This window comes from Pogona vitticeps, chromosome 4 (genome assembly GCF_051106095.1).
Source record: "Pogona vitticeps strain Pit_001003342236 chromosome 4, PviZW2.1, whole genome shotgun sequence".
In the NCBI taxonomy this organism is placed as follows: Eukaryota; Metazoa; Chordata; class Lepidosauria; order Squamata; family Agamidae; genus Pogona; species Pogona vitticeps.
In genome coordinates, this window is record NC_135786.1 from 224,343,287 (window position 1) to 224,363,244 (window position 19,958).

General features: G+C 44.1%; 1 protein-coding gene across 6 annotated transcripts in view; it reads right to left on the bottom strand.

The window, feature by feature from the left end:
* The window catches only part of SAMD12 (sterile alpha motif domain containing 12), a 292,500-nt gene that overhangs the window by 236,702 nt on the left and 35,840 nt on the right, over positions 1-19,958 (bottom strand). For all 6 annotated transcript variants that reach the window (XM_078391611.1, XM_078391613.1, XM_078391614.1 and 3 more), the window contains exon 2: positions 18,607-18,782. In XM_078391611.1, coding sequence (XP_078247737.1) covers positions 18,607-18,782 — 176 coding nt within the window. The remainder of the gene's footprint in view (positions 1-18,606; positions 18,783-19,958) is intronic.

A 19,958-nucleotide genomic window follows, 5' to 3' on the forward strand; every position in this document is an offset into this window, starting at 1 on the left:
GTTGCCATGAATCAACTTCCAGACTTGCAGTTTGTGATTAACCACGCAGATTCCCATTCAAAACTAAGCTAGATCTTGACAAACGTGTCCTACCAATTTTAGTGGCACGTAAATATAGCCAGCCTAAGCCCTATTCAATCATTCTGGAATGTGGAAGCATCAGCAAGGTTACAAGGAAGAGGCTAGCACAGCCCCCTTCCTGGTGGCTCTGCTCATGTGAGCAGCTAAAAGTCTCAAGAAGCTTATATCTGTAGGCTTTATACATAAACAAGAACTCAAGAAACTCTTGACTCTTTCTCACAAGTAGAACCTACATGGGAGCAGGCCCCTTCTTCTCTTTAGATATGTTGTATGCAGTGCTGGATAAACCAAAAGGTAGGGGGAAAGGCTAGCCTCTCCCATAACCATGATTATTCTTTGTTGTTGTTTAGTCGTTTAGTCATGTCCGACTCTTCGTGACCCCATGGGCCAGAGCACGCCAGGCCCTCCTGTCTTCCACTGCCTCCCGGAGTTGGGTCAAATATGTAATGAATGCTTGCCAATTTTCTTATCCTTAATTTAAAAAAAAACCCTTTCTGAAAATATGAGGAACTGCAGCACATTTTTTACTCATACAATGAAAAGACCCGTACCATTTTTTCATCAGTTTCCCTAACTCTTTGCATGAAAAATGTGTATTTTGCATTACAAATCTTGTGTTTTGCAAAAAAAAAAAAAAAAAAAAAAAAAAGCTTTTCAGCACAAAACACCAGGCACTTTGCTCAAAGTCAAGTTATTTGCACACAAAACACACTTGATTTTTCTCCACCAGAAAGTATTGAAATATGAACAATGCAGAAAAACTCTTATAATCTCATTTGGCAAGGAGAAAACTTTTGAAATTAATGAAAATTTACGTCCCTAGCAAGAACGCTGCTAACTGGCACTAACAATAAGTATGACCAGCACTTCAAGGTTTGTCAGTGGTAAATAATTTGTCCACTCCTACTGGCCAGGAATTAGAACTGGATATGGAACAATTGATTGGTTCAAAATTGGGAAAGGAGTACGACAAGGCTGTATATTGTCCCCCGACTTATTTAACTTATATGCAGAATACATCATGCGAAAGGCTGGACTGGAGGAATCCCAAACCGGAATTAAGATTGCCAGAAGAAATATCAACAACCTCTGATATGCAGATGATACTACTCTGATGGCAGAAAGTAAGGAGGAATTAAGGAACCTTGTAATGAGGATGAAAGAGAGTGCAAAAAATGGTCTGAAGCTCAACATCAAAAAAACTAAGATCATGGCCACTGGTCCCATCACCTCCTGGGAAATGGAAGGGGAAGATATGGAGGCAGTGACAGATTTTAGTTTTTTGGGTTCCAGGATCACTGCAGATGGTGACAGGAGCCACGAAATTAAAAGACGCCTGCTTCTTGGGAGAAAAACAATGACAAACCTTGACAGCATCTTAAAAAGCAGAGATATCACCTTGCCAATGAAAGTCCGAATAGTCAAAGCTATGGTTTTTCCTGTAGTGATGTATGGAAATGAGAGCTGGACCATAAAGAAAGCTGACCGCCAAAGAATTGATGCTTTTGAATTGTGACTCTGGAGGAGACACCTATCCATTCTAAAGGAAATCAACCCTGAGTGCTCACTGGAAGGACAGATCCTGAAGCTTAGGTTCCAGTACTTTGGCCATCTCATAAGAAGAGAAGACTCCCTGGAAAAAACCCTGATGTTAGGAAAGTGTGAGGGCAAGAGGAGAAGGGGACGACAGAGGACCCGATGGTTGGACAGTGTCATCGAAGCTACCAACATGAATTTGACCTAACTCTGGGAGGCAGTGGAAGATAGGAGGGCCTGGCGTGCTCTGGTCCATGGGGTCACGAAGAGTTGGACATGACTAAATGACTAAACAACAACTGGCCAGGAATACCAGAGTCTAAATGAAATGTGAAAAGATCAAGCTCTGAAACGAAACATCAACAAAGCAAAGCAAAAGTGGCAATAAATCCTTTACAAATTTGACACGATTAACATGGAAATCCTTGAATTTCCAGAGCATGCAGCAAAGGCTCTGCACACAATTTCAATATGCAGAACCAAGACGTGTCCTTCTGCATCCTATTTTTGCAATCCTCGTATGAGCTATTATAACTTCTAATCTTTCATACCAAACTGCTCCTGAGAAGTTAATCTGGGAAGATTAATGAAGTTATTGTTATAAACACAGATTGGGCAACCTTTCCGAAGGCATTGCGGCATGAGCAGCGAGGCGTTAAACATTTTACTGGTTTTAAGCACTAGATTGCTTTCTGTGATACATTTTTATTTTTTTTAAGTGCAATTTCTTTTCATCAGAACATCAGGCGTCTCCTCCTTTTTTCAGAAAACATTTCTATCGTTTCTCATGATTAAAGCAACTGTACCATTAAATACTTGCAGGCTTGCCTGCCAAACTCTTGCAGAGCCACTGATAGCTTTGTGTCAAAAGAAAAAGAGTTACTTGACTAGCTTTGCAATAATGCAAAAAATATCAGAAGAAACTTGAGTGGCTGTGACGACTCCCTCCTCACCCCCCACCCCATATTGAGAACTATGCATTTCTTTTCTTTTTATTCTAAGAAAGCAAAATCTGATAGGATTAAAAATGGTTTGTACAAATTAGGCGCATCAAAACATCAATTAAATAAATTGATATACAAAATGTAATTGCATACAAGTCAATTACCTTATAACCTCAGGCAATAGCAATTAACTAATGTGTTGAAAAACATTTTTTTAAAAGGGATAGAAACAATCCTGGAAGTTTTAATAAAACAGCAACTAATTTGCAATAATCGTACCCCATTTTCCCTTACAATTTTAATACAATTTTTTAGTTTTATCTGAAATGCAATCCACATCTCAGATCTTGCCTCACCCTCCTCTGCACATAACAATGACATCCATATCTAACAAGATATCTGTCCTGTTTATTTTTCTCCTTTTCACCCTTATTTTCTCTATGGGCGAAATTCAAGTTGAAAATGCTCAGTTAAACTTGCTACTACACAACAGGTTGATCTAGCCTTCTTGGACAGCTAGGGAAGATCTCCTGACAATAAACATCTACGAAGAATTTTTCCGAAGGGAATCTTAAATTGTTTGGGTGCTTTCCTTTCCCCCCTATAATTAACATTTGGTCCCATGTTTTGCATAATGTTGGGGGGCAAAGTGTTTGTGCTTGGTGTTGGTAGCCAGCTGACTTGATAACTAACAGTTTGTCTAAGCCTTCGACTATGGTGGCTAATAAAAGGACTGTGCTGGTGGTCTGGCCCCCAGAGAAAGAGAAATGTTTCTTCGAGGACTGTGCAGTTTCCATTACAGTGGTGCTTCGCTTAACTATTGCCCTGCATTACGACAAATCCGCTTTACGACGATCTTTTTGCGATTGCAATTGCTATTGCAAAACGATGGTCTAAATGGGGGAATGGTTTTTTAACAGCTGATCGGTGGTTTCAAAATGGCCACCGGGTGATTAAAATGGCTTCCCCCCTGTGTTTAGGGATGGATTCCTCGCTATACAGGCAGCGAAAATGGCTGCCGTATGGAGGATCTTCGCTGGATGGTGAGTTTTCACCCCACTGGAAGGCACTGAACAGGTTTCAATGCGTTTCAATGGGGTTTTTATTTTCGCTCTACGATGTTTTCGCTTAACAGCAATTTTCCTGGAACGGATTATCGTCGTTAAGTGAGGCACCACTGTAGTTTTGAGCAAATGGTGGCGGAGCCGTACTTAAGCAAGCAACAGAAATCGTAACTATCAGAAATCAAATCAAAAGAATAACAAATTCTATTGTCATTAGGCAAGGGATAAATGAAAGATGTTATAATTATAACTGCGAACCTTTTCAGATGACTTACTATTCAATGGAGCAGGAGTGATGTGAAGTAAGTGAGCGGAAATGGAGGGAAACAGCGAGGATGTGATCTTCCCCACAATTCTCCCTCCCCACTCCTGTGGGGACAGTAAGTCATCCAAAAGAGTTTTCTACTGTAATTATAATCTGCTTTCACTTGTCTCTCTCTTACAGTGAAAGAACAATGATGGGTACACCTGACCAATTAAAAGCACAAATATTGTGGCATCACAGAACCTACACAACAGTCTACCACAAACTTCGTATACTGGAAGTTTTTAAAAAAAAAACAGAAGTAGCCCCAGTTTGTCTTTCACATCTCACATGTCAAAGACAAGCTAGGGCTACTTCTGTTTTTTTAAAACTTCCAGTATACGAACAAGTGCCAGAACAGAGTTATAAATATTCAGTCAAGATTCCCAGAGGTGGAATTTAACACCAACTCTCTTGGCTTGACTTTGCAGTCCTTGTTCTGAACCTGGCGTAACCATCTGTGATGGTTACCAGCAGCTTAGGGGTCTCCTGTCAATAAGTCCATTGGCTCCAGGTTGCTGGTTACAGTGCTTCGTGTTGATTCAGGTGCGTTTAACAGCAGCTCCTTGTCGCCACCACCCTGCACCCCAGGAGACTGAATTCCCATCACATTTCCCCTGGCAATAGTCAGTTCAAGACTGGCCTCAATTCCCGTCACTGTGGTCAGTGACGTTTTATCTGGGATCAGGCTTGAAACCTTTTAACAGTAGTTGGCAGTTACAACTGGTGGCCGGTGATGGTTGTCCTTCCACTCATTGTATAGCCTCCTCCCCCTCTCCCACTGCATTTGTACTGCCATTGCCTCAACTTCATAGGGGTGAGCACCGCAGGACCTGTCGGGCATCTCAGGTGCCAGAGCTGCAGGAGTTGGAGTTGGCTCAGATGCAGGAGTGGGTACCATCCCTCTCCTGCGGCCTCTGCCCCTCGACACTAGGGCCCTGGGCCTAGAGTGGATGCAGTCCTTCTTCCCCAGCCTCTGTCTCTCCATGCCAGGAAACGAACCTAGGACTCTGGCCAGGGCTCATCATCCAAACCAAAGGTCAGTTCAGCCATGGCACACCCCAGCCCCAGATTTCCTCCTCCTCCTTATCAGGTATCCCTAATCCTGAAGATCACCCTGAACCTTTCTCCTTGCCTTCCTTTAATCTGTCTTCTGTGCACACCTCTTGTACTCCCAAATGCCACTCATCTCCCACTCTCCCTGGACACACCTAAGAGTATAAGAAGAGCCCAGCTGGATCAGGCCAAGGGCCCATCTGGGAGCACACGAGATAACTAGACACCTGTCTCCTGATACCCCTCCCCTTCATCTGGCATTCATCAAGCTACCTTCTTTTTAAGCCTGGAGATCTTACGTCCCCATCATGGTTTGTAACCTGTGATGGACTTTTCCTCCAGGAATCTGTCCAATCCCCCTTTTAAAGCTGCACTTCTCTTTCCCCACCTCTTTGGGAATGCAGAGCAGTGGCTCCACTTAAACTCTTGGGAGGGTGGGCTAAGGCAAACAGCCCACCCCGGGTGCTGGTAGCAACCCCTTCACACCATCTAGCCATGATTTTTGGAACTCCTGAATTTTTACTGCACCATCTACACAGGTAAGTGCTGCCTAGCTTGACAAATATGTGTATGGGACGGGAGATAGCATTTGTTTATGACTTAACAGTTTAATTGAGCTATCACCTTCTTCTTGCCTTTGGGTAAAATCACAGTCTTTTTCCTGAAATATAAACATACCGTGAATAGCTGCACAGCGCACCATCTGCAACCAAAAATGGGTAGCTAACTATTGGCTGAGCAAAATCACAAACCGACAACACTTTCCCCTAACTAGATAATACTATCAATTTCATTTTAATTGGTGCATCTAGTGGGTAAATTAAATTTTATCACAGCTTCTCTAATGGGAGTTGCTGAACTTCTGTGTCACACCAGTCACTAGTCAAAAAAAAAGGAACTTTCTTTTTAATGTAAGACAACTGGAAGATTCGAATGAATGCTAGCGGGCTGACAGCCTTTTTTTCTGGCTTGTTTGGGACAATTCAATCATTGTTGCCAAATGTAGAATTTAAAACCAACATTCCCCCCATGACTTTCCAACTCTCATTTTGAATAGGGCATACCCATTATTTTTGGAACCCTTGAATTTTTACTGCACCATCCACAGATAAGTTATACAGTGGTGCCTCGCTAGACAATGATAATCTGTTCCACTTAAATCGCTGTTTAGCGAAATCATTGTCTAGCGAAAAGCATTTCCCCATTGGAATGCATTGAAACCTGTTTAATGTGTTCCAATGGGGAAGAATCGTCATCTAGCGAAGATTGGCCATAGGAAAGCCACTTTGCGAACCACCGATCAGCTGTTTAAATTGCTGTCCTGCGAAGCGACCGCGGAGGGAGCTGTCAAAATCGTTGTCTAGCAAAAATCGGTTTGCGAAACAGGGACCAAACATTGTCCAGTGAAATTCTCCCATAGGAATCACTGTTTTGCGAATCGCTATAGCGATCACAAAAAGCCAATGTCTAGCGAAAAAACTGTCATGCAGGGTAACTGTCTATCGAGGCACCACTGTACATAGTCTGATGACGACCCAAATAGGCTGAAAGCTAATTTTTAATTGGGTGGTCTAATAGAGGTATCACCCCACTTATTGCATTTGGATTATGTGGAACAGTGGTTCCCAACCTTGGGTCCCCAGATATCCCTGGAGTAAAATCCCCAGAAGCCTTCACCACTATCTGTGCTGGCCAGGATTTCTGAGAGTTGTACTCAAAGAACATTTGGAGACCCAAAGTTGGGAAGCACAGATGTAGAGAGACCATATAGCCTTCCCCACTTTGGGGAAATTGTAGTATATTTTAAATTTGATGCTGTCTGGATGGGAAAGCTGCAACAACGAGCATTCCTAGCACACATATACCCCATGACGTGCCATTCCAGATAACCAGCATATGTATACATGTTGCACAACCATCTCTGACACTAGTTCCAAACCTTGGATAATCCAGGTGTTTTTGAACTGCAACGCCCAGAAATCCTGGCCAACATAGCTGGTGGTGAAGGCTTCTGTGAATTGCAGTCCAAGAACACTAGAGGCCAGCAGCTAAAACCACTGCCTTGACTGTCCTGTGCATGAATACCTTCGCCACCATTTCCCAACGATGCTCTCTCTGAAGCACGCTCCTATCAAGCAACTCTGGCACTCTAATATAGACAAACTGGAAGCACAACAACAAACTGCTATTAAAAGCTGAAAATTACACGCAATACATAAAAGACCAAGTAGAGTGTTCCAAATGAGGCTGCTAATATGAAGAGCTGATTGCTACAGATTGGAAAAAGAAATAGAACAGAACAAACAAACAAAACCCAAAAAAAACAAGGCACAAGAGACAAAGTGACTGATGTTCACGGCAGCATCAGCATTCCGTACCACGTCAAGCTGAAAAGTAGCTGGAACCTTTGGAGGGCTTTGAAGTGGCAGCTGTACACAGAGACTCGGTTCCTCTCATTTTTATTTCCTCCTAAACACTTCGAGCAGAAGCAGCTGCTGAAATAGCTTAATCAGAACAAGAGGTATTCCACATCCACCTAAGCAATACCCAGCAATTTGAGGAACCTGGATTTTGTTTTCACAAGGTCAAGTTTCCAGTGCTTGGGGACCTCCCAAGGCTAGATTATTCTTCTGTTTTAATAATTATTTTGCTCACAAATTACAGTCCACAAAATCACAATAGTTACGGCTTCAGGCTCCTTAAAGACTTTTTAGTCCAACCCTATGGTTAATTTGGAGACGTGGTGGTGCTGCAGTTAAACCACAAAAGCCTCTATGCTGCAGGGTTGGAAGACCAGTATTCGTAAGATCGAATCCACGCAATGGGGTGAGCTCCCGTTGCTTTGTCCCAGCTCCTGCCAACCTAGCTGTTTGAAAGCATGTAAATGCGAGTCAATAAATAGGTACCACCTCAGTAGGAAGGTAACGGTATTCTGTGTCTAGTCATGCTGGCCACGTGACCACGGAAACTGTTACGGACAAACACTGGCTCTACGGCTTGGAGATGGGGATGAGCACCACGCCCTAGAGTCAGACATGGCTGGACTAAATGTCAAGGGGAACCTTTACCTTTTTTATGGTCAATTCAGGAAATACAAAGTTGTACCATCCCCAGACACAGTTGCCTAGGTTTTTGCTGAAGACCTCCTGTGAGGAAGAACCCAGAGACAGGAAAAGCTAAGGTCTGGGACTATCATTAAGAGCATCTTTCAATCAGCCACTCAGTAAACTGACTGCCCTGCTCTTTCCACCAAGAGTAGCTCATTGCAGTCAGGAGACGTCTCTAAACATTCAACCAAACAGAAAGCTTACTACCTTTCTGTAAAGTAAACTGATTAGTGCTTGCTTTTGTCTATCTAACAGCCCTTTAGACAGCACACAAGTACTGTACTATCACAGCCCTCCTCAGACTTCTTCTCATACAAATTAATTTCAGAAGAAAACATTATAAGATTGAAACAATACTTGTCACTTTCAGTTGAAACCCCCACTTTTAACAAAAGGGAGAAAAGCAGATCACCTTATCCACTGAGAAGTTAGAACCTCTAGTTCAGATTTATCCCTTACCATACACAATTAGATACAAGCAACAATGGATGTCCTCCTGGTTGGTGTGTTTCTTTCTTCCTGCATCAAAAGACGCAGTCAGTCCCTTAAATGAAGCCCAGGTGAGCATTACTATGGAGATTTGGATCAGCAACCACACTGCCTATATACCTGTTTCAGGGCACAGATGGCTACTTCCTGGGCTAAAGGGGATGCATTAGTCAGCTCAGCTGTTCCACCTTTGTTTCATTTAAAAAGCAGGCTTCCAGCCCTGATGATTGGGGAGAGCAGCAGGACACAGAAAAGTCATGATATTGTCCTCAATCCTCACCACCAGTCTGTGAGCTGTAATTTTAAAGTTTGCTTTTTCCAAGCTCTAATATTCAGGCACCATCTGATGAAATTTAGGAACAAAGGAAACAGAGCAAAAACATCATCAAAAACAGGAATTTGGTGCTTCTTCAGCTAGAGATCAAACAGCTAGGAGAAACAGAACCAATTTATACAGATCACAGAATTGTTGGCTACAAAGGTGAATGCAGATGGTTATTTTTTTTTAACATATAGCCCTGCCTGCAGAGCCAGTGGGCTTCCCATTGCAGAGAATCTGGCGGTGGTGCTTCCAACACACAGTTCCCCAACAGACAGGATGGGGACCTCACTGCCATAGGAGGGAGGAGGGGGCAATGGCAGGGATGCTATTTAAGGAGGGGTTGGTGGTGGAGGAGGAGGACCTGTGGGCAGCTGCCACTGATTGGGAGGCATGCCAGGCTGAGGATCCCAACAACCATACCCATATCAGCACTCCCGGGGTAGGTGATTGCAACCATCCAGCATTCCCTGTCTTGCTCACCTTTCGTGGAGTGCTTGAGCTGGTGGAGGAAAACGGGTTTCTTTCCACACCTTAGAGCCACTCGCCAGAAGCTTACTGAGGTGGTCAGAGTCTGGACATGAACAATTAGCCTCTGATGGTTGTTGTGGGTTTTCGGGCTCTTTGGCCGTGTTCTGAAGGTTGTTCTTCCTAATATTTTGCCAGTCTCTGTGGCCGGCATCTTCAGAGGACAGCACTCTGTGCTCTGGTGTAGTTGGCTTGGGAGTGCTACACCAGAGCACAGAGTGCTGTCCTCTGAAGATGCCGGCCACAGAGACTGCCGAAACTTTAGGAAGAACAACCTTCAGAACATGGCCAAAGAGCCCAAAAAACCCACAACAACCATTAGATCCCGGCCGTGAAAGCCTTCGCAAATAAATTAGCCTCTGTTTCGCATCCTGGACCTGTTGGCCAAGCCTGTTTCAGTTTACAGTGGTGCCTCGCATAGCGAGGTTAATCCGTTCCAGATTAACCCTCGCTATGGGAAACATCGCTCAACGGAACAAAAAAACCCATTAAAACGCATTAAACTTGGTTTAATGCGTTCCAATGGGCCCTAAACTTACCGTTGAGCGAAGCTTCTCCATAGGGGTGGCCATTTTCGCGCCCTCGGTAAGCGAGAGCACGGCGGGAAAAGTTGCGGCGGCCATTTTGGAACCACCGATCAGCTGTTCTCCCCCGCTTTGTTGTGCGAAAATCGCTAAGCGAATCGCTTAGCGATCGTCGCACAGCGAAAAAACGCCATAGGGGCCATCGCTGAGCCAGGACCCCCTCGCTATGCGAATTCATCGCTCAACGGAGCGATCGCTAAGCGAGGCACCACTGTATTTATTTATTTACTTATTCATTCATTCATTCATTCCATTTATACATTAATTCATTCCACTTATACTCTGCCTATCTGTTCGTCGCGAACACTCTAGGCGCAGTTGGTTTCAAGTTTCAAAGCAATGCACCATGTCACCATGGAGGGAGCTGCCAGGGCAACTCACAACGTTCAGGAATGGTACCAGATCAAAAACTAAGTGTCACCAAATTAATATGGACTAACAGGATATTACAAAGGGCCAGACAGAAAATGGGCTAAATTTGGCCTGTAAGCCTGAGAACCCAAAGTCAGCCACAAGATTACCAGGTCAACATTACCATACCACTCTCAACGCATCTGATATTTGGAATAATAAGCCATGACAGTGGTACCTTGACTTACAAACGTCCCTACTTGCAAACAATTCGAGTTACGAAGGCTCCATTCACAAAAAGTTGCTTCGACTTGCGAACGGAGCCTCAATTTATGAACCAAAAAAAACAAACAAAAACAAAACTTTTCCTGCCCTTTTTTTGATCTAACTTCATCTTAGGTCAAAAGAGGAATTTTTTTAAAAAAATTCCCTAGTGGTAGAGTACAGATTAACCTGCTTTGCATTAGTTCCCAATGTCTGTACCTACAACAGCGCCTCAACATATGAACGGAAAACAGCAGGTACTGATTAATTGATTTTCAATGCATTCCTATGGAAAAGTTTGCCTTGGCTTACGAACTTTTTGATATACGAACGCCATTCAAATACAGATTAAGTTCGTAAGTCGAGGTACAACTGTACTGTGTGGTCTTGGGTCAGACACAGTCTCTCGGCATGATCTACCTCATAAGGTTGTTGTGAGGATAAAGTAGGGAGAAGGGAGCCATGTATGTTCCTCTGAGCTCACTAGGGAAAAGATAAGAGATAAGTGCAAATTATTGTTGATAATGATGATGGTAATGGTAGTATTTATGACAGAAGCTAAGCATGGTCAGGCTGGTCAGAATGTGGATGGGAGATCACCACAGAACATCAGGAATCTTACAATAGGGCTTCAAAAAATCCTCCCTAAAACTTAGGCAGCAGCTGCTAGTTGGAATTAACAGCACTATGTTGGACAAACCAATGATTTGACTTAATGCAAGGCAGCATTGTGCAAGCTTTCGACTTTCAGATTTCTTGGACTTCACCAGGAATTCCCACTGCCAGAATCCTGGGGGCTGAAGTCCAAGAAATACAGGAGCTTCATGCCTAGCTCTGTGTGTATTTATTTCACTGCCATATCTTAATTTAACTTTATCCTGCACTTAACTATCCTACACTATTTGGCACAGAAGAAAGACAGATGATCTAAACCAGTCCATGGGCATTAGCACTTGTCCCAGTGGTTCATTTGGCCCCCACATAGTTTACTTACAGTTCCCATCCTCTGTCTTTGCTCCTTTAGTCACTCCCTTAATGTTGTTTGATGTCATTTCTTGTAGCTAATTATATATGGAACGAAACATTAAAAAGGACCCAAAACATTAATGAGCTACATTACAGACAGTTTTCTTTCTTCTCCTAGAAAGTACAGTATGTCAGCTTCTAAAAGCAGCTTGTCGACAAAGAGGATCTCAGATCACTTCATCTGAGAATTCTTTTTAAAAAATTTTTTTCCTACTTCCTCCCACCCTTCAGATCTGCTAGTTTCCTCTGGTTCTAAACAATAATAATAATAACACAATTATTTTTTAGAGAGGGAAGTGTAATTCTAGCTCTAATGGTCAATATGAAAGAAACCCAATTATGCCAAGATTCCTTCTACAGCGAGGACAAAATGTATTTGGCCCTAAGAAGATGAAACCAACTTCTGCATACAATATAATAATTAAAAAGCCAAATCAGTATTATTGCTGCTGTTTAGTCGTTACATCGTGTCTGACTCTTTGTCATCCCATGGACCAGAGCACGCCAGGCCCTGCTTGTTTTCAACTGCCTCCCAGAGTTTGGTAAAAAAAAAAAAATCAGTATTGTAGCCCTCTGCAACTATAAAAAGAATAATTCTTCATACAGTGGTGCCTCGCTTACTGATTTTCGCATAACGATGTTTTCCCAACAGCTGATTGGTGGTTCCAAAATGGCCACCGGGTAAAAAAAGGCTGCCCGCTGTGTTTTTGCGCCCATTCCTTGCTTACCGGGCAGCGAAAATGGCGGCTGTATGGAGGATTTTCGCATAAAGGTAATTTTTTTGCCCATAGGAACGCATTAAATGGGTTTTAATTCATTCCTATGGGCTTTTTTTATTTTGCATAGCAACGAATCCGTATAGCAACGATTTTGACTGCATAGATTATCGTCGCTATGAGGGGCACCACTGTATTAAGATTTGTAGGACTCATTCCCTCTCTTGGAATGATTCCTAGAAATTATTAGGGTTCTTCCTCATGAGTTTGAAACTTGACACATGGCACACATACGTGGAATACAACCCGACTACTAAAATAATTGGGGTGGGGTGGGAATCTGCGTATTATTCTCTCAAAATGGGGAACATGTATCCAAAACTTTAAATATATTTCCATAACCAGAACAAACATTAAACTGGCAAAACATATGGCAAAGACCCTTGAATCTTACAGAAGGCCTTTGTGACCAGATATTCCAAGAGGTAACGGTCAAATCCAAGACACATTTACCTCATAAGACAGGCAAATACGTACTATATGACGCACACTCTTTGCATAATATACGTAGTTAAATTTACTGTATGCGTAATCTTGCCCCTCCAGACATCTGAACCAGCCTTCTTTGTCTTGTTTTTCAATGAAAGAGTTGGGAAGAGTTATTTTAATTGAGGTCATTGTTGAAGTGTTATTTACAAATACTGTAGATATTACACAAAGTATTGGCATAAATCCACAGCAAACATCTGCTGGCACAACAGGGTTTTATTCTCCTTTCTTCTACCTGCAGCCCTTAACAGCAGCCAAAAACCTGCTCCAGATTGTTCCAATATATCTGGAGGAGGTATGGAAGGAGCAACAGAGGCTGTAGATAAAAGCCCTTCCTAGGGTGTCACTCTCAAGATTAATTCCACAATTCTGTTAGGACAGAAACCACGAGGTCCCCTACTTTACACTTAGTGTCTCTTAATCCAATCTCAAACTCAAGTCATAGAGGAGAAGTGCCAATTATATGAGGGCAGTTGTGCCTTGTTTCTTCAATTGTACAAGGCCTGAGGGGGCCTTGATTCAAAACTAGATGTTCTTCCCAGTTTTGAAAAAAGCCTAAAATAAACCAGGGGGAGAAAATGGGGCAAATGGACCTCTAGGCAATATGAGGGCTGTGGGTAGGGTTGCCAGACGTCGTGCAAAAGGAGGACATGTCCTCCTTTTTAGCCTAATGTCCTTCATCCGGCAGGCAAAGATAAAAATCTTTAAAATGTCAGGCTTTTGATTACAGTGGTGCCCCGCATAGCGACGATAATCTGTTCCGGAAAAATCGTCGCTATACAGATTCGTCGCTATACGGGGCAAAAAAGCCCATAGAAACACATTAAAACATAATTAATGTGTTCCTATGGGCTTGAAACTCACCGTTCAGCGAAGATCCTCCATAGCGCGGCCATTTTCGCTGTTCGTTAAGGGAGGAATATGTCCCAGAAACAGGGGGCGGCCATTTTGAAACCGCCAGTCAGCTGTTATAAAAGCATTGCTATGATCTGAACCGATCATAGCAAAGCCAAGTTCCACTGCCAGCCAGCCCTGGAGGACGCCCGGCCTCCTTGCCGGGGCTGTCCCGGGGCACAAACAGGTGGGCCGGAGGGTCTTTCTCCGGTGAGCAGCGGGCTGGAGGGATGCAGCCACCGGGGGTGGGAAGGGGTGGGTGGGAAGGGACGCGCCGGGCACCCCTCGCTCGCCAGCTAGCCCAGGAGACACCCGGCTAAGGCAGGCGAGCGAGGGGTTAAAGCGATGCAGCCGCTGGGGGGTGGAGGTGGGGAAGGGACGCGCCAGGCACCCCTCGCTCGCCAGCTAGCCCAGGAGACACCGGTCCCCGGCAGGCGCCTCCTCCTTTGCAGCGCTGCCCGGCACAACTGCTCTCTGGCTCGGCGCCCCAGGGGTTGCTGCGTGCCGGGAATGGGGCCAGGCCCCTCACCCCACCTTCCCTCCCTCCTCCTGAGGCGCCGATCAGCTGTTTGCTTTGCCATGATCCGTTCCCCAAGCAGGGAACCGATCATCGCAAAGCGAAATTTCCCCATAGGGAACATCGGAAAGCGATCGCAAAAGCGATCACAAAATCTTCATCGCAAAGCGATTTCATCGTTATACGATGCAATCGCTGTGCGAGGCACCACTGTATTTTATAATTTTGGATGGGAGGGGGAGAGGTGGAAGGACCTCCTCTCCCCCTGTCTTTCCCTGCCCCCACCCACCCCGTTACCTGCCACCGGTGCCGGAGCGCAATCTTTGCCCCCGCCCGCCGCTGCCGCAGCTGCCATTCCCGCCCAGCCCACGTGGAGCCCAGAAAGGCAGCGCGAGCAGAACGCCGCCTACCAAGCCAGGCAGGAGCAAGCAGTGCCCGAGTGCATTGATGGGAACGTGAGCGTCCAGACTGTGTGTATTCAGGGACTTCAACTCCCACACTCCCCGGCCTTGAACTTATTACTCTCGGGGGAGGGAAGGCTGCCTCATTTGGTTTTGCCCAGCGCTGCTTTCCCCCTGCCTGCGTTTGGGTGTCCAGATTAGCAAGGTTGACTGTGAGCCTGTACAGAGTGCAAGCGGCACGGGGTGCTTTTGGGTACAATTGGCTGTTTAAATAATATTTTTGGGGTATTTTGAAAAAAAGCCTCCATTGAATTTATTTTCATTTTTTAACATGACTGTTTCTTGGTTGGTTCACTTAGCCGCTCAGAGTGGTCGACTGACCTGATGGGCGGGAGATATATAAATAAATAAATAAATAAATAAATAAATAAATAAATAAATAAATAAATAAATAAATAAATAAATAAATAAATAAATAAATAAATAAATAAATAAATAAGAGACATTTATTGGCAGCTATTATAATAAAATTGTATTGATTGCAGGTTTAATCTGGAATGATTCAAATGAAACATTCAATATGTCCTCCTCTTTTTTTTCTTTCTATGTCCTCCTTTTGGTACCCATATATCTGGCAATCCTATCTGTGGGTCTCATGCAGCCCCCAGAGACATCTCCCCACCAAACCCTGGGGGGCTTTGCACTCCAAAAACGTTTAAAATGTTTTTGAAAGAATGATTGCTCCAAAAAGTCCTCTTTTGCCCACTAGGGCAGGAGTCCCCAACCCCTGGTCTGCGGCCCGGTGCCAGTCTGTGGGATTCCCAGGACTGGACTGCAGAGACGAATCTCCGCCCCGCATGGTGGGTGTGTCAGTTGCAAGAGAGTGTCCTGCTTGCAGGGGGGTTTGCGCTTGCAGGGGGTTTGTTCTCGCGCATATATGTGAGCACGGGGGTGTGCCCGCCTGCCACGAATGGAACCCACCCACCACCAACAGGTCCGCAGTTCCAAAAAGGTTGGGGACTGCTGCACTAGGGGGCATGGCATATTTTGAGGCCCACCAGGATCGCCTGCATGTCCATTTTTCTCCCCAAATATTTGGCCACTAGAGATCTCAAGGGGCTTCTTCGATTTAAAAAAACACACCAATATCCATTTGGGTAAGGAAAAATACTAGAATGGGGTTTCAGGAGTGGCTCTCCAAAATGCAGGAACAGCCATTTCTGGCCCCCAGACAACTACAGTGGTGCCCCGCTTGACGATGACAATCCATTCCGTTAAAATCGCTGTTAGATATTGTCGTCACACAAAAGTAAAAAAACCATTGGAATGCATTAAAAACCGGTTAATGCATTCCAATGGGCTAAATACCAAATCGTAAAGTGAAGCTCCTCCTTAGGGGAAGCCATTTTCGATCGCTGTCTTCCGGAAATAGGTCCGGAAAACAGCGGGAGGCCATTTTGAAAACCCAACGATCAGCTGTTTTTGATTGTCCTGAAGCGAAAAATCGGTTTCCGAAGCAGGGACCAATTCAATGTAAAGCGAAAAAAACCATTGAATCATCATTTTGCGATCGCTATATCGTAAAGTGATTTTGTCATCTAACGGGGTCATCGTGAAGTGGGGCACCACTGTACTCCAGAGGGTGTAAGGCATCTTTTAAGGTCAAAAAAAAAAGGAGAGTAATAAGCATAGAGTACGCCTGGATATAGGTAGCAGGCTTCCTGCTGCTGCACTTCTGGGCATGGGAATATGTGGAACGCAAACCTTAGAAGAAGGAATATCATAAGGAAAAACTATGCTCAAGTGTGTTATATCAGCGATCCCCAACCTTTTTGAGACCGCGGACCAGTTGGGGGGTGCAGGATCTGTGTGTGGCGGGCGGGAATACCTCCACACTTGCAGGTGGGCAAGCCACCCTCGTGGGTGGGCATGTTGCGTTTGTGGAGGGGCGTGTCACGCTCACTCATATGCAAGCGAGTGCAATAACAACAACCCATGAACACGACACACCCCTCCGCAAGCACCACACACCACCATGAGTGCACGCGGGGGAGCAGAGATCCACCTCTGCATCCCAGTTCTAGGAAGCCCATGGACCGGCAATGGGTCACGGACCGGGGGTTTGGGACCCCTGCGTTATAGCATAAACTTCACAAAGAACCTGCACAGCTTCCCAATTGCTCCTTGTTTACACAAGGAAAGGGTAGGATATGCAACAAGTCCAGCCAACTTTTAAGTGGAAAATGGTGGAAAGAGAATGGCGGAAATTGAGTTAATCAAAATCAATAGCATTTGTTCATTTAGCTACAAGGAAATTAACACTGGAATTGATGAAAGTGTCATTCATTCACTGCAAAATAGGAGAATGTTTTTTTTTAATTGTCCTCAAATTCAGGCCAATTATAGGAAGGGAAAAAAAGTAGTATTTTCCAGGCTGTTAAGAACATGGCCAAACAGCCCAGAAATCCCACAACAACCATCGGATCCCGGCCATGAAAGACTTCGAGAATAAAAGTAGTATTTTCCTAACACATTTTTGTCTAGTAAAACATTTTGATGGTGCTCAGGTGTAACAAAGACTAGTGCAAATGCTGGAAGAGGTTTAATTAATGGGAAAAAAGCACAAGAGGGCATCTCATTACAGTGGTGCCTCGCCTAACGGGCGCCGCGTTTAACAATGAAGATCGCATACCAATGAACTTTTTGCGATCGCTTTTGCGATCGCATTGCAATGTTTTAAATGGGGAAAAATTGCTTTGCGATGATCGGCACCCTGTTTTACTTACCGATCATCGCAAAGTGATGATTTTTTAAACAGCTGATCGGCGGTTCCAAATGGCCACCAGGTAAAAAAATGGCCGCCCGCTGTTTTCTGGGATGGATTCCTCGCTTACCGGGCAGCAACAATGGCTGCCGTATGGAGGATTTTCGCTTAAAGGTGAGTCTGAAGCCCTTAGGAATGCATTGAAGGGGCTTTTTAATATCGCATACTGACAAAATCGCTTTGCAGCAATTTTTGCTGCACCGATTATCGTCGCTATGTGAGGCACCACTGTATGTCATAAAGACTCTTACATTCTTTGAAAGAAAGTAAAAACACATTATCTTCCATTTCATCTGAAAGAAAGTGAATTTGTAAAATGGGAAACCAGAAGCACAATCTATTTCCTTTAGTAGCAAATCACACAAAAAGACAACCAGTCTAGAAACACAACCCAGATGTAAAAGGAAAGAAAAATGAATTAGCTTATTGATTTCTCTTTTATTAACTGGCCAAAACCAGATATATTTTGCAATTAGTAGGACTAATGACTTTCCAAATCACAGACAGTCATTCCCATTAGAAGGAGAAAACTCCACAATGTATGCTGTTTTCCATGGAAATAAATTCTTTGGATGCTCAAGACCAAACTCCTGCAAAGGACAGAAAAGAAACTTTGCTATCAAAAGTTTGGGATTGTGTCAAAAACAAAGCATATCAGGTCAAACTCTCAGTACGTCTAGCCCAGAATTCTCTGTTTGAACTCCTAAGGACCCTCCAGAATTTTAGGGAGAGGTAATTGTACCTTTTAGTTCAACATTACAGGGACTGCATCGGAATTCTCTTACATGCATGGCATATATTCTACCCAAAGCTTGGGAAAGGTACTTTTTAAAAATCTATGACTTCCACAGATTCTGGGTGCTTTTGTCCAGAAGGGTCCTTTTCCCAAGTTTTGACTCAGTGATGATTCCTTACTCACTTGGCAGTTCAATGCATCATGTCCTATACAATACTTTTCAATGGGGATACTAGGGATCACCCCCAGTGTACAAATGAACAGAAGCACTCACCCATCCACCTAAGGGGCAAAGGACCACCTTGTTGTGCCTCACCTTAGATGCTTCTGGTTCCACCTGCTGCTTCTTGGGTGTTCCTTTTGACTCCGGCAACTTAGAGTTTTCCTTCTTGAGTGAGGATGAGTCCAGTCTGTCCCCTTCAAGTTGCAGGTTAATTCCTTCCGTGCGGACAGAGAGTTCGATACCATTTGGATTTAGATTACAATGGATAGCTAGGGAAAAGAAGCGTGATAAGTTTGGATCATAGGATCTTGGCAAAAATGCTAGTCATATGTGTATGATGTTCACTGAAGTGATCTTCTAATTATGGTGACCCAATGGATTAGTGAGTTTAAGAAGGTCATATCATTAATAACACTGTTCAACTCTTGCAGAATAAGGGCTATGGCTTCCTTTATTGCGTCGATCCGTCTCACGTTTTGTCTTCTTTACCTACTGCCTTCAACTTTTCCAATTATTATTGTGTTTTCCAGCAAGTCTTGTCCAAATACAAGAGCCATAATGGGGTCATTTTTAGAAACACTGTCCTCAGTATTCACCCCACACTGCAGCACTGCACAAAGAAACAGAACCAGGGCATGGAAGGTCCTTCAAAAATTGGGCAATGTGAGAATCAAGTGGCACATGCACAAATCAGGGTCCCACAAACCTGGCAGCAAATTGTAGCACTGCAATGGAAAACATGGGAGAATCCCCATTTGAAGCAAATACCTGCTTGCATGCATGCTTACAATGGGATTGTCATTGGAATTCAGCAGCAAACTGATGAGAGTAGAACTGTGGGAGGAGGTCCTCTTTAAATTTCAGAGGCATGGGTGTGGACTGCTCAGGGGGATGAAACTGACTTTTGCACCTTTGCACCTGAAGTTTCAATAACTGTTAATTTATGATTGCGACCTGGGGGGAAATGGAGGAAATGCTACAGGTTTGAGATTGACACACACACACTTCTCTCGCTCACTCTCAAATGAGATGAGTAGAAACCCTTGTTCTAGCTGTTAGACAGTTCTTTTTAAATACACCTCCAACAGGCCTTCAACAGAGTTGCAAACAAGCCGCAAACAAGGCTTTTCTCCCCTCTGCCTGTGTGGCCACTTAAATCAAACAGACCTGAATTCCAGGTGCTACTTCACAGCGAGTCAGGTAAGTGAATCCACACTGCCTTCACTGTATAGTTGCACATTTAGTTTGCAACTGTATGAGATGGAAGCCATCTTCCAGGATGCTATTTAGAAATCAGATAGTGGGAATGAGCATACACATTTCAATCCCAACTACCCACTCCTGATTTTCCATGTCAACAGAGATGGTGTGTAGTAGAAATGTACCGACATCCAAGCAAATGTGGATCACAACAGGGAACGCTATCTTATCAGGGATCCTGATGA